This window comes from Cucurbitaria berberidis, assembly GCF_010015615.1.
Source record: "Cucurbitaria berberidis CBS 394.84 unplaced genomic scaffold K460scaffold_2, whole genome shotgun sequence".
In the NCBI taxonomy this organism is placed as follows: Eukaryota; Fungi; Ascomycota; class Dothideomycetes; order Pleosporales; family Cucurbitariaceae; genus Cucurbitaria; species Cucurbitaria berberidis.
In genome coordinates, this window is record NW_024468936.1 from 692,396 (window position 1) to 715,612 (window position 23,217).

A 23,217-nucleotide genomic window follows, 5' to 3' on the forward strand; every position below is an offset into this window, starting at 1 on the left:
ATTAATAACTTTATTAAATTTACTAAAACTAAAGAACTCTATAATATAATTAAATATCTTACTACTTAGTTTAATAAACTTAAGTTGCTGCGCATACTAAAGTTAAAGTAATAGCTAGAAGTTATAGTTTATCTTTAATTATATAATATAAATATTCCTGTAGAGTTCTATAAGGCCGTAGCTAGCGCTATATAAAGTATAATACTTTCTAAAATAAGAAAGTATAAAAAAGTTAAAAATAAAGTGCGCAGTAAAATGCTAATATTTATACTAAGTAAAGTAGAACGCAAGTAGTTGTTCTTAATTGCCTTAAATATGTTTATAGTATTAGTAACTAAAAAAATAGGCCTTGCTACACTAGACACTAAAGTAATACTTAATAACGCAAATATTTTTATTATAAACAACATAAACTATAAAGTCGCCTAAAACTTCCTATTATTTAAGTTAATATTAGCCGCCTGCTAGGAACAGCTTAAAGAAAATAACTTTAATATTAAGCTATAGTATTTTAAATTTAATATACTTATTACTTACTTATTGCAAGCAAAGTTTAGCGAGTAGTACACGCCTAGTAAGTTAGGAATTTTTAATGCACTAGCTTTTTATTTAATTATAAATAATAATAACCTGTTAGCTACTATTAATACCTATATTAAAGTAAAAAAATATCTAGGCATTACTATTAAATATTATAACCTAGCGCTAGCGAATCCGAAACTAACAGGTAATATAATATATTTTAGTATAACAATATTAATAGCTAATTATAAACTATAGTTTGCTTTTAATTTTCTGCGCTTAGTCTTACTTTGCCTGCGTTACAATTCTGCAGAAAGTAGAAACTAATTATTTCTAGTTCTAACTCTAAAGACAACACAGACCCTAGTACAACTACTAGAATACTAAAGAAAATAAAAAAGTAAAAATTATTAGCTACTATAATAGGCAAGCAGGGGAATAGGACAAGAAGAGCAAAACAGGAAAAAAAAAAAAAAAAAAAAAAAAAAAATAAAAAAAATAAAAGGGCAGAGCAAGACAAAAATATAAAAAATAAGTTAAAATAGAAAAGTTCTACAAAAAGCTCTGTTAACTTAACCCTTAGCAAAAAAAATAAAAATAATAATAAGTTTAAAATAGCAGAAAAGCTTGCAAAAGAAGATTAGCAGCGCTTTTAAGCTTTACTAAATGCAAAGTAAGTATATAGTAGAATATAGTTAATAATTATTTATAATACTAATATACTGCTTAAGGCTTAAGATGCCTTAAAGGCGCAAGCTAGGACAGCAATAAAATACTATACTATTAAAAAATAGAAAAAAGTAGCTAAATTCTTTAGTATTTATATTAAAAATTTTTAAAAAAGTAAATTAATTACCTTGCTACTAGTCTAAGGCCTTTATATCCTGTTTACACTATACTAACTAAGCAAGGCCTATATTCTATATAAAAAAAAGTAGTTAATAGACAATAGTAGTATATTTGCGAATATAATAGGCATAAAAAAAATAAGGGCTGCACTACTTATGCTACTAATAGGGCACGTTTACTTACTAAATTAGTTAGAAGTAATAAAAGCTTAAGCAGCTAGAAATATAAGTTAATACTAAACTACAGAAAAAAGTAGTATACTATACCTATTAGCTAAAAAGAGGACCTTCTAATGTACATGTAAAAAATTACTATTAATACTAAAAAAGCCGCGCGTATATTTAACGCTAGTTAGTAAATAAAGCTACGTAATAAACGCATAAAAAAAGGAAGCTATAAAAATAGGTTTTTTCTATTTTAAGTAGTGCTATTTAGCAAATTTACTTATACTCTGCTTTTATTTTATAAATAATAAATTACTAAACAGCATAGAGCTACTAATAAAAGATAAAAAAGTAAAAATAAAAATTAATCCGCGCGTTAACATACGCATTATAAACTATAATAAAAATATTATTTTTTATAAATATACTATTAGCTACAAAAAAAAGTCTAAAATAGTACTATAAATAATTAAAAATAATAATATGCTAGCAGTTTACAAAGATGCAATAAAAAACTGTTTTACTCTATTTATAAAATAGTTTATTATTATATATAGCTTTACTACACTTTTAAACTATATCTTAAAAAAGTATAACAAGATAACTATTAAGCTCTACTACTTTATAACTAGAAAAAATACTAAAGTACTTAAATCTATAATGCTCTATATTTCTAGTTATATTATAGTTTAGGGGCGTATTATTTTTAACAAATTCTATAACTGCAAATTTATAAATATAATTATAAGTAACTTATATAGAAAGCTCTAAGAGCATAACTACAGATACTAATAAAAAGCCTAAGCTCTGTCTAGTACCTTAATAAAAAAAGGCTTATATAAAATCTTAATCTTTATTTCTTTAGCTCTTATTAAACTAAAAAACAAAAATAAAGTAACTAACTAGTATAATCTAATTACTAAGCTAGACTTTAATAGCATTATTAAGTATAAGTTTATAGATAAAGTATACAAAAATATTGCAACTATTGCCCTAGCCTAAAGCTAATATAAAAAAATAATAAAAGGCCTAGCTGTAGTAAAAAATTAGGCTAATATAATCTTAAAAGCTAAGGACAGTATTAAAAATATTATAAATTTTAAAAAGTATAACTTGCTTATAAGTACTAGAATAAAAATTTTTACTAAGTTTATATTCTACTAAATGCTTGTTATACAGGACCCCTAAAACAAGAATATATTAGGAATTAAAAGAAAATTTCTAATTTATTTCTGCCCTTATAGCTAACTAAACCTAGTTGCAATTATATATACTACTGCTAAATAGTGCAGGGCAGTACTATGCAAGGATAGGATAACTCTAAAAAAAGCTTATATAATAGTTATTTTTAATTATACTAAAATGCAAGCAATTGCAACGTATTTAGCACTAGCTAAGTTAAAATATAAAAAGTATAAAAGCAAAAGTAGTAAAAAAACTAAATAATTTATATTAGCGCACTTCTAGCTATTTTTTGCAACGCTAGACTAGGGGCTTTTTTTTTACTATTTTAAAAACCTAGTTAAAACAAGTACAAAGTACTAATAAGTTAAAACTAAGTGCAAAGTAATTAGCTGCTAAATAACGCTAAACTGCAACTAGAGTTAGGCTATTAAAAATAAGGCTAGAAATACTAGAAAGCTAATATTTCTAAAAATAGTCTAGGCGAAAATACTAATAAAATTATATAAGCTTTTAGTACAGCTTATTACGTAGCTAAGGCTTTAAAAGAAGTATAGTAATAATAAAGTTTTTCTAATAAAAGAAAGAATAAAAAAATTAAAATTAAATAAAGTGCTTCTAAAATAGAAAGACCTAAATAAACTATTTATTTTAGTAGCATCTATAGCCTTTGCAGAGGCTATTACACTAATAAAAGCAAGTATAGTTATAATTATAAAGTTATAAAATAAGCAGAATACTTAAAACTAGTTTATATTTAGGATATATTGCCTAGGCTAGCTTACTTTAATATGCGTTAGTTATATTTTATACATATTAAAAAGCAAGCTAAAAGTTAGTATATTAAGCAAATAGTTTATTAAAATAGCTTTAAAAAATAAATTATAAAGTAAGAAGACAATAGATAGTGCGCACATTAAGTAGGATATAATAGAAAATATAGCTATAAAGCTTAAAAGTTTATAAAAAAGTTTAACTCTGCAATATTAACAAAAGTAGATAGTAGAAAATAGTAGAAGATAGTAAAAGACAGTAGAAAATAGTAGAAGACAGTAGAAAATAGTGCAAGACTATATATATAAATTAAATTACCTAGTATACTAGTTTTAACCCTAACTTAACTTTTATAAAAGATATATTCTATATTTAACTTTTACAGACTATATTACTAGCCTGTACTCTATTACTAAGACGCTAACTGTCTAATAAGTACTATTAATCTAGTTTTTATAAAAATATAGAATAATAACCTTGCAGGCAGTAGGGTGTATATATATAAAAAGTTTATACTAACAGTAATACTAGCAACTTGCGCAATACTAGCAACTTGCCTAAATTAGTAGCTGCCTAACTACTAATAAGCATATACAACTATGCGTAACTGTCTGCTACTGTGCAACTTAGCTAGATTAACTCTTTAGAACTTGAACACGGACCGAACACGATTGAATTTTCCTGACGATAAAGCGACTAGCCCCGGGACGACGATGGAGAGCACTGGCGCACTAAAGACAGCCGCCGCACCGTGGTAAACGGCCTGGCCAGGCGCCATATCGCTCTCCGTGGAGAAGAAGTACGTCTTGGCCGCATTCTTGCCAACCGAGGGGTCAGGATGAATATTCTGGGCGGGGATAGCGCAGACTTTGGTCGGATCGTAGACGGGACAGCGTCTCCGGTAGGCGTTTTGGCTGCGCTCCGTGTCTGTGCTGTTGAAGTAGGCCTTCATGTAGGATATCGTCATGACGGTGTCGCTGTCCGGCGGGCCGGCTGACCACGACGGGTCGCCGTTGCTCCAGTGATTGAAGAACATGGCGCCGCCCTCGGTGGGCATGTTCTGCTTCATGTCGTACAGGAAGACGCTGTCTACGTAAAAGGCCACACGGTCCTTGGTCCAGTCGAAGCGGTACTCGTGGAAGTTCTCGTCGGGGCGGAAGGGCAGGCGCTGGACTTGGAATGCTGAGGTGCCTGAGGCATCGTAGCCGTGGGTCACAGACTCCGGGGATTGCATTACGAGGTTCACGGTCCCCTGGGATTCGTTGAATTGGTGCGAGAGGAATTCCATGTCGATCTCTTGCGAGTTGTTGTGGTACTGCCCGTCATTAGCGATGCTCAAGCTCACAGTAGTAGATGGGAGTCTTCGTACAAAGAAGAAAGCGCCGCATGTTCCAGACGAGTTGGACATTTTCATTCCCACGCGATAGCTACCGAGAAGCATGTCGTTCCTATGTGTGACGATCTCCGCTCCGCTCACGAAGCCGTCTTGATGATCTCCTCGCACCCACAACTCAAGACCAGCATCGCCGCCATGCTCAGATTGCCCTGACCAAGCTGCCCTGTTCTTAAGCGGATTTGTGACGACGTTGCCCAGCTCCATATTCTTGCCAAAGGGCCCTCGCGCGTTCTTGGAACTAACATTGTAGACCTGGGGCGCCCATCCTACTTCAGAAAGGTTCTTGGTCGACGTGTGTAGAAAGTCGTTCTCGAGCAACTCTGTAAAGACGGCGTAAGACGCGTCGCTTGTTTTATTAAGTGAATAGCCGCATTCGCAGGCGGCATTGGCTGGAGGAGCGCATCCAGTCAGCACAATCAATCGGTAGGAACAAGACAGCCGGACAAGGCTGTGGTCTAGTACACTCACAGAAGCGAGACATGGTGAGTAACAGCCAAGGTAAGGCGCCCAAAGCACCGTGAAACAACATTTCAGCGAATTAGAAGTATATAGCGAGTGACTGAGGTGAGGAGGTACAAAAGAAAAGGATTGGGCGACGAGTTGCCAAAAAAAAGTTGTGAGGACTGCGGGACCCAGCAGCAGTTGCAAGTAAGTAAGTAGTAGGTAAAAGTAAGAGGTAGGGAAGAGCACACTGTCTCCTGTGCTTTTTGGAGAGACAAGCAACCCCGACCTGTCCTAAAAGCAGCAGGTAGGGCTGCAGCCACTCACGCCCGGTCTGGGCGTTACCGTTGTCCAAGGATCGACCTTCCTGAGTCCGAAGTCACCATACTAGGTTCTTGTGACTGCCAGAAACCCAGGCTTAGCGTATTGGTACGAGGCCGGAGCAGTGGCCCAAGTAGCCTGTTAAGGCCAAGGAAGCTTAGATCGATAGCCCTTCATCAGCAAGGAGAGATAGAAAGGATAGCATTGACGAGACCGTGGTCATGTTATCTCCGGGGAGAAGCGTTGAGTGAAAACGGCGCAAAACGAGCAGGCTGCGGACTCCCTGTCATGTTCAACGGCGGTACCAGACTTTGGAACAAGGACGCGAGAACCAGACGTAATCCCCCCCCTTCAGCTGTGTCCAGTCTTTGTGCATTCCTGCTCCGTTGCAACGGCTTCGTAGTGTTGCACAACGTCAATATCACTAATTGGCTCCCTTACCTTCCCACCCTTGACTAATGCCCCTTGGCGCTCGCACGGTTCTTGCTTGCTTCCCGGACATGCTTCCCCACAGAAGGAAAACCCGAAGGGAAGCCGGGAAGGAGCCAGGAGAAATTCCATGGGGCGCGCATTCGACGTTGAAATTAGATGATCGTCGCATCGCAAATCACGGGGGCTAACACACTCACCCGGTGCCACTGGCCAATCCTACGAATCCCCCTCCCCCCCCCCCCTAAAACGCCGACTTCAGCCTTTGCCGCCCCAGGGCTGTCGAAAAACGTCCTGCTGATGCAGGGTTGCACAGGGTGGAACCAAATTTCGCGAGCAGCACCAGCCCTGGGGGGTACATCTGGCTTCATTAGTTAGCAGCCAGTCGCTTCACTCGACTGATGCTCAAACAGGAGGGAGCTTAGCCCACCTGAGGCAAATCTGCGTAGGCTTGCTAAGCCTTGGCAAGGTACCATATTTAGGGCTGTAATGACAATGGGCAGCTGGGCACTTCGTGATTCTAATTGCTCGGAGCTCCCCTAATCCTAAAATGTGGTGCCCATTGCTGATGCCAATCGTCAAACACGCCCGAACACGAGGGCGAAGAACGCCGGATTCTGCTCAACAGGCCGCATACGCCGACTGTCCATAACATAACAATGCTCCACAATCGCCAGAGTGTCGTAAATCTGTAGCATCAAAAGGCGTTTCAGTCGCCCTCGTTCATCCTCACAGGTGCACCGTAGTAGCCAACATGTAACGTTACGAAACTCGTCCATTCAAACTGCTAAACAATGCGTGCATCAGGGGTATCAATCATCACAAGAATCCAGACTCGGAGAGAAGCCTACTCCTCGTTAGTCCACCCTATACACTTATCAGCGGAAGTAATGCGGGGTGTACCTTGCAATCTTCTCGTCTTCCCTTTCCCTCGGCTCAACACTCAAACTCATCTCATACATCTCATGCACATCCCCCGCGCTCTGCATATTCGTCAAGATGTAGTCTTGCAACTCCGGGACCGGCTGCAACGGGTAGGGCACGTTCTGGTACTGCTGGATGTCGCGGATGACTTCGGCCGTTTTGGCACGCTTGGCAAAGTTGATGAGGTTTGTGCGCTTGATGAGCGAAGGTATGCCATCTTCGATAAACGTCAGGTCCGTGAGGTAGACACCTATACAAGTTAGTGAGGCATGGTTTTGGAGTCAAGCAGAGACGGACCGAAGAAAGGTATACATGGCGGATTCGCACGGTGGAGCGTGTCTCGGTATTCCGCAAAGTTCTTGGTGCTACCCATGAGTTTGCGCATACTCTCCAGCACACCCATCGATCGCTGATTGACTGCGCTCCATGTCCTATTCAGACGGTGGATTGGCGCAGTTCCTAGCGCTGAGATGATGGATGTCAGTGTTGAGAAGTTGTTCGATTGCCGGCATTTCTACATCACATTAGCCGTCATTGCTGTGGGCGCGGCAGATGAAGACTTACATCGGCCACATTAACAAAATGCTTGATGACAATCACTCTCCGTTTGACATCCTGTTGCGTCAGGATCATCTGTGCGACCCAATTCGTCAATTGGTTAGAGTGGAGGATAAGCGCCTTGACGTTGGCGGCCGGGTCGGGCTCGCCAGGCGCGAGCTTCTTCTGCCACGTTTTATTGAGACACTCTGTTGGTCGAATTTTGCCGTATAGCCTTGACTCAATAATGGTAAGTTGGCGAGCGAACTCTGTCGCATCAATATCGAGAAACTTGAGCTTCTTCATGTGCTTCGGCAGAATAGGCTGTGGTGTCTGGGCGCTCAATGTGGGAACGAGGCGTTTGGTAGGCATGTCTGGACCACGAGATCGTTGCTCAACCGATGTCATCAGCGGAGCCGCTCCAGGGGTGCTAGTAGTTGCTACATGGTCTTTCGCAAAGTTGTACACTCTTTGGATCAGTATCCGTGCCTCTTCGTCGTTCCCTTCCATCCAGTAGTTGTCGAACCAACTCTTCAGGATGTTCACCACACGAAACCTGATGGGCTTCTGCTTCTTATCCACCCAATGCTGGTAATCTTCTTTGTCGAGTCCGTGGGGTGGCTGTATGCTCCACCTCTTTACTAGCATTTCAAAAAGCTCAGAAGCGGTAGTAAACGATCGATATGTGAGTAGGAATGTGTTGTTGAACGCTGGGTCAAGACGATCGTGCCGAGTGAGCTGCTCCACAAGACCTGCCAGAGTGCCACCGCGCAGTTGAGGCGGTGTTGCTTTGTGATCATACGAGATCTCACCTTCGTGATCGAGCTTCAAAAACTCGGGAATCTCTTCGACTGTTGCTTGTGGGATCACTGGGACCTCACCAAAAAAGTCCTTGATCTTTTTGTTACTGTTTGCAGATCGTATTGGTTCGATCTTGGTCTCTTCTGCAGCTCCAAGCTGAGTACCTTCGCTGTAGGTTTGCGATTGCGGCATGTCCTTGAGCAGTGGCCTTTGACCAGACGGTACTCGAGCGTGAGAGTTTGTTAGTTCGCTATCTGTATTTCTTCGAGAGTCTGCCCGGGGCGCAATGTCTGCCAACGGTACTGCATCCGACAAAGCGTGCAGTATTCCGTATTGTTGCGCGACTGTCCCTTCCAGGTCCCGCGAGATGGCTCGTACAGCGTTGATACGATCTTCAAGAGAGTCACCGCGTAGTTCTGCCCACTCGTCTCCAAGGGGTGCTGCAACTCCTTGGCACGCAATCACAAGCTCGGAGACGATATCGTACGCCTTCTGCTTGTGAATGCTGAAATCGTGGAGCTGTTGTGCTTGCGGCATTGTGGCTAGCGAAGCAAGGTTGATTGATTCAATGGTTGATATCCAAGGCCGGCAAACATCCAGTACCTTTCCTGCCGCGCCGCATATATGCTCACCTATGGCCTGGTGCTTCTGATGCGTGATGATTCTATCTCGAACGATGAGTTGCTCGTCTAATCGGCGAAGGCTAGAGACGATGAGCCTCTTGATGTCCTCCAACCTTTCCAAAACGCGAGAGTCTAGTTTGACTGTGGGCTCGATTGAGGGTTCGTAATCTTCTTGATCGATGAACGACAACGAGGGATTCGACTCGCGAGCCTCTGTGCCGTTGTTGTGCCAACTTCCACCATGATTGCTACAGACTACGAAGCCAGGTACAAGGCGAGGAATTTCTTCCCCTCGCTGCTGGCGAGCTACTTCGACGAAGCCAAATACGCCATTCAAGACGCCATCCGCTTCTTTCAAGCACTTTGAGTAGGAATCAGGGGGCGGAAAGTCAGATGCTGCGATGTGGGAGGACAAGACCAATTTGGAGAATCGTGACATGGTTTCTCGAAAGTGGGGGTAGAGAGCTTTGTTGGTAGATATAATGGATGGGTTGCCGGAATGATTGTCGGTAGTCCCTGATCCTGCAGCAAGTAGTAGTCGTAGATGGTCAGAAATGTCTTCGGCCCGCTTGACGAACTCGGACCGGTCGCTGTTATTGATGGCTTCTCTGTAGCGCTCAATAGCGCGGCGCATATCCTCGACCATCCTGTTCCATGTCAGAGGGACGGGGTTTACATCGTCGTAGAATTTCCGCGACTGTGTAGAGGTGCCATTTGGTGCGCCCGCATTAGGGCTGTTAGCGAACGAAGTGGCCGTGGTACCGGTTGGAGGGAGGGCAGCAGCCGAAAAGCTCATACCACCTGTGTCGTAGGACCTTTTCGCAAAGCCCGCATTCATGGAATCCATCGAGGTTGCTGATGAGAGACCGTCGGAGAGACGATGCCTTCCCTGCTGTGATGATAGTCAGCTCTCGCTCACTCAAACAACATGACAGTACTTACCCTAGAGCTGTATGAGCCCTTCGTCCCGGGGCCTTCGAAGTCGGACGCTGACGTTTCATCGTCCGTGTCCTCGACGCTGTATCCAGAGGCGAGCAGCTCGGGCGGCGGTCGAGACGACTCGGGTATAAAGACGTTGACGCGGTCGCGTGGGCCGCTCTCGTTTGGCGAGGGCGACTCCAAGGGCAGTTCCATGGTGCTGACACCTGTCAAGGTGTTGAAGTAGAACAAGCGCCCGTCTGGCGTGGCCTGGGGGATCCAGAAAGCCGCCTCCTCCTCTTTGCTGCTCTCATTGCGCTCAATGGGCAGTATTGTGTCGTTCCCGCTCAGTGACTCCGTGTCCGAGTTTGTGTAATCTGTGCCGCCCAGCGAATGCGTGTCTTGATCGTCGTCGACATCCCCGCCATTCCTGTCGTCCTCGACGTCTTCGCTCGGGCGTTGGAGTACGGTGCAGTAGTTGCTCGGGAACCAGCCGCGGACGCCGTTGATGACGCCGTCCCACCAGCCGCTCTCCAGCTGCGTAATAACCTGTATTATGTCGCCTTGCCGGAAGCTCAAGCTCGTGCGGTCGTCGGCGTCGTAGTCGTAAAGCGCTTTCACGTACATGCCGCCTGGCGAGACGGTGCCGTTGAAGCCGTTCATGGTCGAAGGCGCGACCGTCTCGTGCGCGACGAGGCGGAAAGGCAGCAGCGTCCTTTTCACTCCTAAGCGTGGGCTTCCCCTCTGCTGCAGCCCAAGACAAAGGCTAATTCGGCGTCGTAAAGTGGGCTGACTGAGCTTGCGACCCGGTCGACTCTGGAGGTTCAAATAGCCCGCGTATTATGGCCAGGGTGGAAGGAGGGGATGCAATTGGACTAGAGGGCGGCACCGACATGCGAATTAGAGCCCGCACATTCGCGCCTAGCAGATGGACGCAGCGAATCGAAGCCCGCAGGAGCTGTGTTGCAGTGATGCTCGAGAGGAGAGAGAGAGGTGTCGTCGAGCGAAAGAGACTGCAACACCAGGGCAGGATGCTGGCAGGGCGTCGTGAGCGGTGGACGCCCTGACTGTGGGGACCTGTTGTCCCGACCGCACGTGATAGCCTGGGTACGGTTAAAGGCAGCTAAAAGTGTGTCAAGCCCTAGCTAGGTTCATCCTTCGTGAATAAATAAATGGCTCTAGTATTCATGCGCCTCCAGGGCTGTATGTCTATCTACACCTTGTCCTCTCCTGCACCTCTATATATCCAAGCCTGTTCTGCGGCCGATGATGTGCATGCGCGCAATCTATTCAGACGGCAACGAACCGACGCTGGGCCAATCCCTTGTTGGTGGTGCATTTGTCAAAGGAACTGGGGACAACGCAGACACCTGTTATGCGACCGAACAAGAGATCCTGGTGTCAGTCTCTCTAGATTCATCTAGAACCCCGCTGTAGTCTTGACTCGCCCCAGCTTCATGGGCGACATGCCATGAAACGTGGGAGATCATCACCGTAGTAGCGGACGGAAGCCGGAGCTTCGAGATATGTGCGACCTCGCATCTTGTACAACCATGTTTATTTTCGACCTCTAACGTTCTGTCTACCAGTGTTGTTCACGTTTTTGTTCTTGCGTGAGACGTTACTGCGCTTGCCCCGCAGAGCCACAGCTACGGGCTTTCGTGTAGCTGCACAGCTGCTACTATTTGAGAATGACAAAGCGATCATGGCAGTCTACCTCGTACCTAGCCGTGAGAAGACACTGCAAGTGCAACAATTATTGAACAATAGTGGCTGTAGATCGCTGAACTCCGCGCTGAACTCGCATGAGATGTGCGGTGAGTAACACGCGATAGACGGCCCGATGGAAGCTCGGAAAGAAAACTTGCGGGCCTTTTGGGGTTGATTCCAGTCTCAAAGTTGCTTGGTGTCGCGCGGAAGCGGAAGAGGAATTGCCTTTAGGTCTGCGACACTGGTGGGTGGGTCGAGCTCGAGTGGGATTAATTCTTGAATCATTCATCAGCACTTTGTCTCATGTGGAGTTGAGACCTAGTGGGGTGTTGAGGGAGGTTGTGGCAGATAAGGACTCATCGATAGGATGAGTGTGGGCATGCCCTTGAGTGGGGGATCAGCACCCGTTCATTTGTTCTCGGGCAATTCTATGAGGCGTACCCAGGTGCTTGGGCAAACAAAGCGTGTGATAGCGGGCTGGTCATCGCCTTGGGGTTCGACAGCTTTGGCAGCGTTCGTCCTGTTGACCGCGTAGGCTGAGTGTCTTCAGTCCATGGAGGCCCTACTGTTGTTGAGTTGCTCATAATAACAATATACCTATGCGGACACGCCCCGAGCCTTGGACATCCGTGCTTGCGAACAGACCGCCCAATGCCACTTGAAACCACAAGCACAAACGGGCCTTTCTCTTCTGAAGCATTACGAGAAACGTGCTAGCGCGGGGGTTTCGAGGAAAAGCAATGCCCCTCTTGTGTTTGGACACGGTGACTTGGGGGGAACTTTGATATGCAATCTCAAGTCGCGATTGTCGTGGTCGCTCGCTCGCTTGCAGAGGCGAACGGTGAAGGACGACGAGCTGTCACGGTAGCGACGCCGTTCGTTACGACGGCGGGCCACGCGCCATGGTCAAGGATTCTAGTCCATGTCCGACTCGACAGAGGCAAGCGGGGCAGGTAGGTGGCGGGCTCTGCGAGCTCAACATGACACAGAGGGGCGCTTCTGTACGGTGCCAAAGTCTATCTAAAGCCCTGGTGAGCTCGGTGGTCAGTCTACTGCATGTGTGGACCGGGACCAAGTGACGAAGTGGGTCCGGGGAGCGGGAATCATGGCCCGAAAGTATGGATTTCAGGAACAAGTGAGCGTAAGCGGCGATCGCCCTGGTCTTGTTGAAATTACTCGTAGCCGGAGCATTTGTTTGGTAACGTTAAAGCCAAGTTGGTGGAGAGTGAGGTTACCCCTTTTTCGTGACGCGGCGTCATGGAATGACACCAGCACACAGGCCAGGAGGGGGGCGAATCTTGGACTTGTCTTGTATTTTTTTTGGCGTGCTGTGTCAGTATTCTATTCCATGGCGCGGGTGTGGATAGTGAGGCGGTGAGCCATGACAAGCGTCGGATGCATCTGATAGCGGGCTGCGTGTAGACTACCTCTTCAACAGGTAAAAGTCGACTGGCCATTCTTACCGCTCTTTCTTGACGCCGTACGACAACTGGCCGTTGAGGCAGTCGACTCCGCTGCCAGCGGGTGGTACGGCGGAACCATTCTTGAAGAGGCTCCCGCAAGAGCAATGGTTGGACAGGCGGCTGCCATGTTGCAATTGGGCCCAGAAGCGTGGTGATTTTAGGCGCAATGCTAAGGGAATACCCGGAGAGCGACAAGTAGCCATGTCAAGGCGAGGGTGAGAGAATTCAGTGTCGAGAAATGGACCGTGATGGACGGGATATCGAGTCACTACTGTAGATGAGATGACGCCTTGCTCGATGAAGGTTCAAGGAGGAGAGCAGGCTGATAGACGACTGTCGACGAGAATCAATTACAACTACAACTAGAATTAAAACTAGACTTTGAATTTCTGGAAAGTAGGATTTGGCCGTCGTTTTCTACGTATTAGCGTTGTCATGCGGAGCTGTATTAATTCAGGTCGAGCGACATTCACAGGGGTGGCTGGTGAGGCTACTTAGTAGACGACCGTGCAGGCGCCCCCCCATCTCTTGATTTTGTGAGAAGCTGCCCGCGCCCGCAGCCCCTCTCTTGTCTGTCTCCTTATTCCGCCCTCCCATCATCATCATCACCACCATCACCACCACCACGACGCATTCTTCCATCGTTGCGCGCGCAAGCCAGCAAGCCGTTTGTGCCGTCGCCCCCCCTTCTGACCCTCTTTCACCGGCCGTCCCGGTGTCGTATCGTCATCGTATGCCCACTTCGCGGAATGAAAGAGCACAGTTATTTCACCGAACCCATCAACACGCTTTAACGCCCACGCGCGCCGGCCGTCAACGACATCCTTACGCCTCGGCCTGACACGTCGACCTAATAACCGCATCCCGTATATACCTGCTGCTTTGCTGACATGGCGTCCAACTCGACGCCCGCGGCGGCTCGCAAAACGGGTGCGCCCGAGAAGAAGTACAAGTGCCAGTTCTGCAACCGCGCCTTCAGCCGGAGCGAGCATCGCAGCCGGCACGAGCGTTCTCGTAAGTCGTCGTCGTCCATCTCGTAGTCGTTTCTTTCGCGATGAGAGCTGCCATTGTTTTGCGCGGGGTAGCTGTTTACTGATGCGGGACACTCGCGCCGTGGTCGCGCTGCGGGGAAGACAAGCACAGAACGGTGTTGCTAACTGCCCCTCACCCATCAGACACCAAAGAACGCCCCTTCAAGTGCCTCAAGTGCCGCAGCACCTTTGTGCGTCGCGACCTCCTCCTGCGCCACGACCGCACCGTTCACGCAAAAGATGGGGGCGCCCCTCTCCCCAGCGAGCAGAAGCGCCGTACGAGCAACAAGGCCGCCGCCGACGCTGGGCCCTCGAAGCCGCCGCCGCCCCTCAATCCCGCCACTACCCTCGAGCAGATCGAAGACAGCAACGAGGCCATGGAGGATGCCGACCTCGAGGCCGCCGCCATGCTGATGACCGACTTCCACCACAAGGCCATGGCCAGCCAGGAGCCCGAGATGATGCCAGAGCACCACGAGCCCGTCATCTCACCGACTGGCCCGGCCATGATGGAGCCCGTCATGCCCTACACGGCCCCTGGCCAGAACATGTTGCCGCAGATGCCGTGGAGAGACTCGATGGTTCCGCAGCCCGACTCCAAGGCGCAGCCAGATACCCACTCGGCCTTCAACAGCGCCAGCGCCCTCAACTCGCACCCCCACCAGCTGCCCCCGCTGATGGAGCGTACCATGTCGGGCAGCGACAACCTCGCACCCACCTTCCAGTCGATGAATGGCGGTAACGGCCTTGGCACCCCTGGCGCGCTCTCCCCTTATCCTTCCATGATGGGCCCGGTATCGCCCGTCGACTATCGCAAGTCGCCCGGCCCCAACCAGGCTCTGATGATAACGAGGGCGCCCCAGCTTGACTCGGAAGAGCAGTGCGCGCGCATTTACGAGAACATCAAGCAGTACGACAGCGAGAACGCGCTGCTCGAGACGTTCCACCTACCTAGCCTCAACACGCTCAACCGCCTCCTGAAGACGTACTTTGACCTCTTCCACCATCACCTACCCTTCCTGCACCCAGCTACCTTCAACCCCACTGAAGTGTCTGCGCCGCTACTGCTAGCCGTGCTGTCAATAGGTGCCCTATACATCTTCGACCAGGATCAGGCCTACATGCTTCACATCGGTTCCAAGGTTCTTGTCAATCAATTCCTACAAAACAAAGAGAACTTCAGCTCGCGCAAATGTCCCCTGTGGACTATGCAAAGTACACTGCTGAACATGATCTTCTCCAGCTGGAGCGGTGATCCCAAGGGTCTGGAATGGGCTTGTTCAATCAAGAGTCTTTTGGCAAATGTAAGCTTTTCTGCGCTCGTTTCTACTTCGTCAACTAACACGTGCTAGATGGTTGCTGGAAACCGTTACGAGCTCAAGCTTCGCGCCGACGCCCGAGAGGGAGCCCAGCCAAACCACGAAGAGTGGGTGGTTGACGAGCAATGCCGACGGACATACTATGCAGTATACATCTTCTTCGGCCTGTTGACGCTGACCTACAACCATACGCCAGCTATGGGCTTCAACGAATTCGACACCTTGGAGCTCCCTTCGTCAGAGTCCCTCTGGACTATGGAGGTATCTGATGACGAAGCATGGCGCGAGAGTCTAGCGGCATCGAAGATCATCACCTTCCGCCAGGCACATGACAACCTTTTCCAGGGAGAGAATGCGCGCTACAGCGCCTTCGCTACCCGCGTCATGATCAATGCCCTGTTTCTCGAAGTCTGGTATCACAAGCGGAGTCCAGAAGCCCTTCAAGACGTTGTTACTGAGTACAAGCTCCGACTAGCCTTGGAGACTTGGGAGAGGTCGCTCGAGCTGTGCGAGCCAGAAACGGTTGTCGTTCAGCTGAGCGCCCCTCACAAGGGTCATCCCTTGATCTTCAACGCCATGGCCCTGTACAGAAACACCCGGGCCCGGCTTGTCGTTGACCTCAAGTCCATCCAGGAAGCCCTCCGCTACCACGACTCGTATGAAGTTGCGGCAGCCATGACGAACGCTCGTGACAAGGTCCAGCGCTCGCCGGAAATGATCAAGGTCATCCAGGAGTGCTTCGATTGTATCGAAGTAGCAGCCGTACAGGGCATTCGTTGGGTTGCACGAACCTCCGCAACCAACTGGAGCATCGAACATCCTCTCACTGGCATGGATCTGATGGTCATCCTTACGCTTTGGCTTTACCGCCTAGAACACGACGAAGAGCCAGCTACCGAGGAAGAGTTGGCCATGTACAACAAATTACGAAACCTGTTTGATGACGATTCTGTGGATGTGTATGGTGCGAAATTGAGCTCCACCGTGGCCCGACTCTGGGGAAGCATGATTGATGAGGTCGTTGTCTGGGGGTAAGCACCATCATTCTCCCTTCCGTTGTATCTAGCACTAACACTGGACAGCATCACTAAGCTCATGGGCGAGGCCTTCAAACTTCATTCGCAAGCCCTCGTCGGCTACGAGGACGCCATGTCCTCGCGATCTGGATCTGCGACACCGTCACTGGCTACCGGTGGTGTCCAGGTTCTTGAGATGCAGATGGCTTACTAGGCCAGAGCAGCATTGCCAGCGACCTGCTGACAGTCTCCTCATGTTGATCTTATCTCTTTTGTTTTGCTTTTGTGTTTAGACTGTGCGATCTCCCATCTGTGCTTCTGTTGTCATCTCCTTGCATCTGGGAGCATGGCTTGGAGTTCGGCGTACCAGCATTCGACTTCTCTTCTCTCTTTCCTATCTCCTATCTCCTATCTCCTATTTCATATTATTCAAGATCGGGGTAACATGGCGCAATGGGGCGGTCTGGTCCAGCTTCATACACCTCTGAGCTCAGGCTCTCCTCTTTGGCATCCTTCTAATATCTTCCCTCGTTCATACCCAATGTTCTGGACTACTTTGGAGGCTGGCCCCAAGCGCGATTTCGTTCGATCTAGTTGCAAGCGTCGCCTTTGCTGCATTCGACTAATACCTCGTCCTTTTCTCTTAGGCTCTAGCCGACATGGATTTCCTTCTGCATATACCACAGTATTGTTCATTTGTTTTGCGGCGACAAGGGTGGACGGGATTGAGGTGGTAGATTGATGATGCAGAGTGATGGTCTCCCTTTGGTCTCAAAATAGTCATGTATAAATATGTTCCTTTACAATGATTTTGCCCGTGTTTGCCGTGATGCGATCCTAAGTAACCTGATAGCCTCGAGATCCGCGAGAGTCGTGGTGCCAAGACGCTAAGCACAATCGCTGCTAGTGCCCTCGAAATTTTGGAAAAGTGCGAATGCAGCTCCGGGCAGAGAGCTCTACAAGCTTGCAACGCCGCAGCACTCGCAGTCAACCACAGCAGGAAATACCCCCTGTCCCATCATTACCGAGCATAATCAATCGCAATCATACACAATGGCCAAAGAGATCAAAGAGAAGAAGGAGAAGAAGGAGAAGCGCGCAGAGAGCGATGGTGTAACGAAGAAGAGCAAAAAGGACAAGAAGGAGAAGAAGGCCAAGGCCGACGTGGATATGGTAGATGCACTTGAGGCCGAGCTTGAGAAGGCGCCAGAAGTCTCACTCGTCAGGGTCGTGGACGGCGAAGAGGGCGATGAGCCCCGCGGCGCACTCGTTCCTTTCGCATTCCCACTAGCAGACAATGATAAGGAGGTCAAGAAGATTCTGAAGACTGTCAAGAAGTGTATGTGCTACCCTAGTCACATATCCTTGCGATTGGCACCTGCACATTTGCTAATGTTCTCCCACAGCCGCGAAGACCAAAACCCTCCGCCGTGGAGTCAAGGAAGTTGTCAAGGCGCTCCGCAAATCCGCCGCATCCGCACCCTCTTCCTCAGACATCTCCAACCCGTCCGCTGTCGTCGTCATCGCCGCCGACATCTCGCCCATGGACGTCATCTCGCACATTCCCGTACTCTGCGAAGATCACAACGTTCCCTACATCTACATCAAGTCGCGTGCGCAGCTAGGAGAGGCAAGCGCAACCAAGAGGCCGACGAGCGTAGTCATGATTGCAAAGGACAGGCAGGGCAAGAAGAAGGACGGAAAGGACGAGGACATGGAGGATTTTGCCGAGGTCTATGGAGACCTAGTGAAGCTGGTTGGCAAGGCGAGCAAGACGGTTAGGAAGTAAGAAGGGATCATCATCGCATATGATATGATCTGATGGCAAGGCAGAAGATATATGTGTGCAAGATTGCAAAGAAATGTCTGGCTTGTCTACCATGTTGAGTTCATACTGTTCAAAAAGGGACGCGGAGTCTGGCGTTTGCAATAGTAGACTGATTCTATTACCGCATAGGAATCTCTTTCTCTCTCTGTCTTTTGCTGCTACGAGCCGGGTAGCGGGTTTGGCTGTTTCTTGCGCTTGACAAATAAAAATCTAGTCAACGCATTCGAAAGGCCTGAAACGCGAACTTGTTATTCTCTTGCTACCCACTGACTGACTAGGAGAGAAGCTAACGAAAAGGGAGCTCGTCTCGCAGCCTGCTTATGTGAACCTCTCTCCCAAATACTTCATAGCAGTACCAACTGAAGCACTTCTCCTGGCGCGCATTCTACTGCGCCAGCACATCAAGAATTACAGATGGTACAGTATATTGTAGCCCTGGGGCACTTATAAGATTACTTCAAACTGTAGGCAATCGATTGCATATATACCCGGGCCCAACTAAAAGCCACCGTGCAGATTCCTCACTTCTCTTCCCTTCCAACACATCTAGCCAGTCCACACCTTCGGCCCAGGGGGCGTATACGTCGTAACAGCACTAGAATACGTATCCACCGTAATCCCCGGATCATTCTGCGGCGCATACCCTGGAATATTCGCCAGATACTCGCCGCCTGGCTGCGCGCTCCCCGAGCCCGTGACTTCGATCTGCGCACACTCGGCGTAGAACTGCGGCGTGTTGGCCTGGTGCAGTGCAAGCAGTTCATGGCGAACGAGGTAGTTGCCTGGTGCAAGCGACTTGGGCACGGTGGACTCCCAGAAGAGGTTCTTGAGGACTTTTGCGGTGCCCCATGCGCGGCCGCTGAGGGGTGGTGCCGTCATGCCTTCTTGGTCGATCTATATTTGGAGACGTTTGTTAGCGTTGAAAGAGGACGGGGGCGGCGTGTGGAGTTTATGTGTGTGTGCGTACTTTGAACCATTTCTTGCCGCTTCCATCGCAGCTCTTGAAGTCGCCGGAGCACTTGTACATCCAGACCATGACGGGACCCTGCTCATGTGTCCACTGCTTATACACTGCCTTGATCTTTCCTCCAGCGGCTACCTTGGCGGACAGGTCGGCTGAAGTCCCGCCGTTACACATGACCTTCTTGTCAGTCACGGTCATGGTGGGGTTGTAGTCTGGCCATTGACGCTGGATGGTCTTCGGGGACGTAGCGGGCGCGAAGCCTTCGTAACTGGAGAAGGGTGTTAGTCAACAATCGAGACGATTTGAATCTCGGAAATGAGGGGAATGAGGAGTTTGTTGCATACCCTGGGTAAGTAACGCCATCGATTACATAGCTCGTGACGGCACCGTGAGCAGCAGCCTGAGCCGCGAGAAGCGCAATAGTCGTGAAGACGCTTGAAAACAGCATTCTGGCGTTGATCCAAGTCTAGAATGTTGACGATGCGGACTGTATACGAGCAAGTCGAGTGCTCCCTTTTATATACTCACCCTTCTACAAGGGGCCAACCTACACCACCCTTTCCGACCACGTACAATATTGCCCCTTCCCATCTGGTCACATTCGCCCTCCCCGCCCACCACCTCATCGCGTTGACACCGCATCACTCGACCCTCACATAGATGGGATAGTAGTCTACAATTTCCGCGCACTATACGCCCGTCCTGTTTCCCGGACCGGTTAATCTTCATTGGCTGGAAATCACTATACTTGCCTCGCTAGTAGCATCTTCATGCCGGCTCTTGTGCCGCCGCACCAGATCGGGCAGTGATGTGAAAGCCTTGCGGTACCCCGGATGTTTAATCTGTGCCTGCTATGGGGCGCATGCGAGATGACGAGTTTGGAAGTGAGGGTGCGGATGGTATTGGGTAAGCAGGGCTTTCTGGATGCATTGTGTCTTGGAGGGGATATGTATTAGGGTGTGTGGAGTTAAGACTCGGTTTTTGTTCCGTGGGTTCTCAGGTTGAGTCAAGTACAGTGGTGTTCACTGATGTTCGATTCCGGTTGGTGGTGGAGATGATTGAGATATAAGGTGGCGAGGAGACGTGTCGCATGAACAGTGACCAGCGAGTGTCGGAAATATAGAATCCGGGATTAAACTTGTAATACGAATCCGTGGGCACCCTCAAAGTAAAGAAGTTGATGTAGCTGTGTGTGCTCCTCTTCTAAGCGTGCGGTGTACGGGCAACGCCTTTTCGCGCCTGTTCGGCATTCTTCGAATCGTTAACGCGATGAGCCTCGGAGAAGAAATTGTTTATAGAAGCCTGTCATCATTGATTGATTACTCGTTCATTAAGGAATAGCGAAAGTCGCCCGACCGCCTCAGACCTAGGCACGCTACAAGACGCTAAATTGGCCCGCCTCGCAACAAAGTTAGCGCCACCGATTCTAGAATTCAAAGATTGTGACATCGAACTCAGCAGCATCATCCTTAAACATGTCCCTGGAGAGATACCAGGCGCCTCTAATTCGCCAGACCTCCACTAGCGGAAAAGCATCTGGGGCTACTGTACTAGACGCATGAACCCAATCGACGACCTCCAATCACAAGAGAAAAATGCAAGTAGGGGATTTCCGCGCTTTTTGTTTTGTCGACTACCCAGCCACGGGAATACAACATCTTTCAGGTCTGATAAGGACATGTAGCTAAATGTTGATCGCCCTGTGCTGTGACGTGCACGCCAGCGATAAGCGAAGGAAGTCAAATGTGAATGTAGTAAGAAGGAATAGAGGCATTACGGGAACAGTGATCGATCGTGACCCGTCGACTGGTCTGGTATCTCCAGGTAAAAATCGGTAGCAACTTCGACTCCAGCGCGTACAACATGATATCTCATAACGCATTTTAAAAAACAATGCACCACCGTGTTCAAAAATCTCTAGAGCTGCAAACCCATCCTTAGAAGTTCTTCGAGTGCATCGCCTCGCCCATTGGCGCGTGCTTCCCACTGCCTCCATGCATGACCTCCTCATCATACCGATCAGCATCACTATCTTGATACGCAACCGAGACATCAGTAATCTCATCACCGACTTCCATCCACGTGTCGCTCGTTGCGGGGATAGGCGAGATTTTGCAGAGCGCATAGTACGTGAGAGAAGCAACGAGGAAGCCCGCGAAGAAATTGAGATCGTAGATGCGTTTCGCGCCAATGGGGACTGGTTTGCCAATGGCACCTGCGAATCCGACGACGTTGATGAGGATTCCCGCGATGTAGGCGGCGTAACCGCGCCAGTGGAAGCCGAATGTGTAGTAGTATGGACCGGTTTTCTTGCCAGAGTACAGGTCTTTAATCTGTAGGTAGCCCTTACGCACCCAGTAGTAGTCGCAGATCATGACGCCTGCAATGGAGGAGAGGAAGACTGAGTAAGCTGACAGGTAGGTGGTGAAGTTGTTTGACGATGAGAGGAGCTTCCAGGGGCACATGACGAGACCAACGAACGCGCAAACGTATCCACCACGGCGAATGCTGATCCATCGCGGGGCGAGGGCTGTCATGTCGGTACCGGCGGAAATGGAATTGGCTGCAATGTTGGTACCAAGCTGTGCAAGCGTAAAGGCAGCAGCAATAATGAAGACGCCGAATCGTTGACCAGAGCCGCCTTCCTTTAGGAATGCCTCTAGCAGGTCCAGGGGGTTCCAGATAGCTTTGCCGAAGATCACAGTCGACGATGAGGACACGATGATTCCGATGAAGGAAGTGATGGCAAATCCAACGGGGATAGTGATCAGCTGTGGCAGAAACGCGTCTGAGGGCTTGCGAGCAAAACGAGAAAAATCGGGATCGTTGACAATTAGGGTCGCAAAGTTGGCGATGGCCGACATGATTCCGCGGACCATGAGCCAACCGAGAGCAGATCCCTTTGCTGTACCAGACTGGTGGACGATGGGACCAATTCCCTTAGCGCGGACGACAGCCCAGATGAAGAAGGCGACACCCGCCGTTGGCACAAAATATGCCTTGACAGTGAACAGATGCCGAATCTTGTGAACTGGGGGGTAGATGAATGGGAGGGAGCCCAGCCAGAAGAAGAAGAAGGATACGAAGTGCACCGTTGTGGTTCCGGAGCTAGGAATTCCGTTCTTGACACCACCAAACGCATCTTCCTGTGACGAGTTAGTCGAGGAGATGAGACTATGAAGAAAAAACATACATCGCGCCAGTTGCTCCAGATGGCTCGGATCATCAGATAGACGCAGGTGCCTCCGATCCAAGCCTGTACACCGTACCAGATGCATGCCATGGCTGCGCGGTTGAAGACTGGCCATAGCGCGCCCCAGACGCCGAATGAAGCTCGATTGACGACGGGGAAAGAAATGTGGTACATTGCGCCGATTCGGCCAGTCATGCAGACGAAGCAAGCAGCGATTGTGTATCCAAGCTATTGATAAATCAGCAAGAGTTGTTGTGGCAAGATGGTAATGTCTCCTACCCAGACGCAAATCCATGACTGCCACCATGAAAGACCGTCAACAATGTTTGCTGAGGAAATCATCCAAGTGTTGATGTTGAAAGAATCGGCTGCGAAGAGAATTAGACCATGTCCAGATCCGAATTGAGTACATATGACACACCAACCCAGAAACCCACAAAGTTCCAGGCACCCCATTGTCGACGCGCAGGTTCAACCTTGACCGCTTAGCAGGTAGTCTCATGTTCCTATATAAGTGATACAAACAGGTTTGAGATCGTGGTTGAACAGCATAAGCTGGGCGGTGGTGAGGTTGGGTTCACTCTCCACAGCGAGCTTGCTACCCCAGTAAGCCACCTTGGAACGCTTGACCTTCTCCATGATGGAGCTGGAGAAGAAAAACCCTTTGTCGCTTGAACGATGGAACGTCGAGGTCGCACGGGGCTTTAAGAAGCTTTGGCTCTGGCTGGTCGAGCCAGTTGCCTGGTAGGATTGCTGATCCCCGCTCGAATGACGTGGGGGGTGGGCAGAAGCGAGTGAAGGACTCGGTGCGC

At 48.5% G+C, this 23,217-nt stretch overlaps 7 protein-coding genes across 7 annotated transcripts; 3 read left to right on the forward strand and 4 right to left on the reverse strand.

Moving 5' to 3' along the window:
- Positions 1–4,134: 4,134 nt before the first annotated feature.
- K460DRAFT_402490 (glycoside hydrolase family 16 protein) lies at positions 4,135–5,368 on the reverse strand (the record flags this gene model as incomplete). The annotated part of the gene is made up of 3 exons (XM_040936531.1): positions 4,135–4,806; positions 4,861–5,276; positions 5,356–5,368. The coding sequence occupies 3 exons, from the start codon at positions 5,366–5,368 to the stop codon at positions 4,135–4,137; spliced, it is 1,101 nt and encodes a 366-aa protein (XP_040789687.1).
- A 1,588-nt stretch (positions 5,369–6,956) lies between these two features.
- On the reverse strand, positions 6,957–10,544 carry K460DRAFT_275827 (cell division control protein-like protein Cdc25; the record flags this gene model as incomplete). Its single annotated transcript, XM_040928069.1, has 4 exons — positions 6,957–7,252; positions 7,300–7,516; positions 7,567–9,855; positions 9,897–10,544. 4 exons carry the CDS (start codon positions 10,542–10,544, stop codon positions 6,957–6,959), a joined length of 3,450 nt encoding a protein of 1,149 aa, XP_040789688.1.
- A 427-nt stretch (positions 10,545–10,971) lies between these two features.
- On the forward strand, positions 10,972–11,471 carry K460DRAFT_53728 (uncharacterized protein). The gene has a single exon (XM_040938499.1). It carries the CDS (start codon positions 11,054–11,056, stop codon positions 11,303–11,305), a length of 252 nt encoding a protein of 83 aa, XP_040789689.1. The 5' UTR covers positions 10,972–11,053; the 3' UTR covers positions 11,306–11,471.
- Positions 11,472–13,944: 2,473 nt separating this feature from the next.
- K460DRAFT_352305 (uncharacterized protein) lies at positions 13,945–16,634 on the forward strand (the record flags this gene model as incomplete). The annotated part of the gene is made up of 4 exons (XM_040931642.1): positions 13,945–14,068; positions 14,230–15,389; positions 15,438–16,435; positions 16,487–16,634. 4 exons carry the CDS (start codon positions 13,945–13,947, stop codon positions 16,632–16,634), a joined length of 2,430 nt encoding a protein of 809 aa, XP_040789690.1.
- An 839-nt stretch (positions 16,635–17,473) lies between these two features.
- Positions 17,474–18,209, forward strand: K460DRAFT_374265 (L30e-like protein; the record flags this gene model as incomplete). The annotated part of the gene is made up of 2 exons (XM_040934649.1): positions 17,474–17,759; positions 17,827–18,209. 2 exons carry the CDS (start codon positions 17,474–17,476, stop codon positions 18,207–18,209), a joined length of 669 nt encoding a protein of 222 aa, XP_040789691.1.
- A 289-nt stretch (positions 18,210–18,498) lies between these two features.
- On the reverse strand, positions 18,499–20,017 carry K460DRAFT_53805 (lytic polysaccharide monooxygenase). The gene is made up of 3 exons (XM_040938500.1): positions 19,557–20,017; positions 19,216–19,480; positions 18,499–19,142 (listed from the first exon to the last, which is right to left on the reverse strand). Exons 1-3 carry the CDS (start codon positions 19,658–19,660, stop codon positions 18,795–18,797), a joined length of 717 nt encoding a protein of 238 aa, XP_040789692.1. The 5' UTR covers positions 19,661–20,017; the 3' UTR covers positions 18,499–18,794.
- Positions 20,018–20,914: 897 nt separating this feature from the next.
- Positions 20,915–23,092, reverse strand: K460DRAFT_53877 (uracil permease). Its single transcript, XM_040938501.1, has 3 exons — positions 22,685–23,092; positions 22,406–22,633; positions 20,915–22,358 (listed from the first exon to the last, which is right to left on the reverse strand). Exons 1-3 carry the CDS (start codon positions 22,859–22,861, stop codon positions 21,150–21,152), a joined length of 1,614 nt encoding a protein of 537 aa, XP_040789693.1. The 5' UTR covers positions 22,862–23,092; the 3' UTR covers positions 20,915–21,149.
- Between the last annotated feature and the right edge of the window lie 125 nt (positions 23,093–23,217).

Excerpts from the sequence above, each read along its gene's own strand:
- K460DRAFT_53728 (XM_040938499.1), top strand. The coding sequence starts at position 11,054 with ATGGCTCTAGTATTCATGCGCCTCCAGGGCTGTATGTCTATCTACACC.
- K460DRAFT_53805 (XM_040938500.1), bottom strand. The coding sequence starts at position 19,660 with ATGCTGTTTTCAAGCGTCTTCACGACTATTGCGCTTCTCGCGGCTCAG. Across the intron at positions 19,481-19,556 it reads GATGGCGTTACTTACCCAGG|TTACGAAGGCTTCGCGCCCG; the intron begins GTATGCAACAAA and ends ACCCTTCTCCAG. Across the intron at positions 19,143-19,215 it reads GCGGCAAGAAATGGTTCAAA|ATCGACCAAGAAGGCATGAC; the intron begins GTACGCACACAC and ends CTCCAAATATAG.
- K460DRAFT_53877 (XM_040938501.1), bottom strand. The coding sequence starts at position 22,861 with ATGGGGTGCCTGGAACTTTGTGGGTTTCTGGGTTGGTGTGTCATATGT. Across the intron at positions 22,634-22,684 it reads AGTCATGGATTTGCGTCTGG|CTTGGATACACAATCGCTGC; the intron begins GTAGGAGACATT and ends ATTTATCAATAG. Across the intron at positions 22,359-22,405 it reads TCTGGAGCAACTGGCGCGAT|GAAGATGCGTTTGGTGGTGT; the intron begins GTATGTTTTTTC and ends AACTCGTCACAG.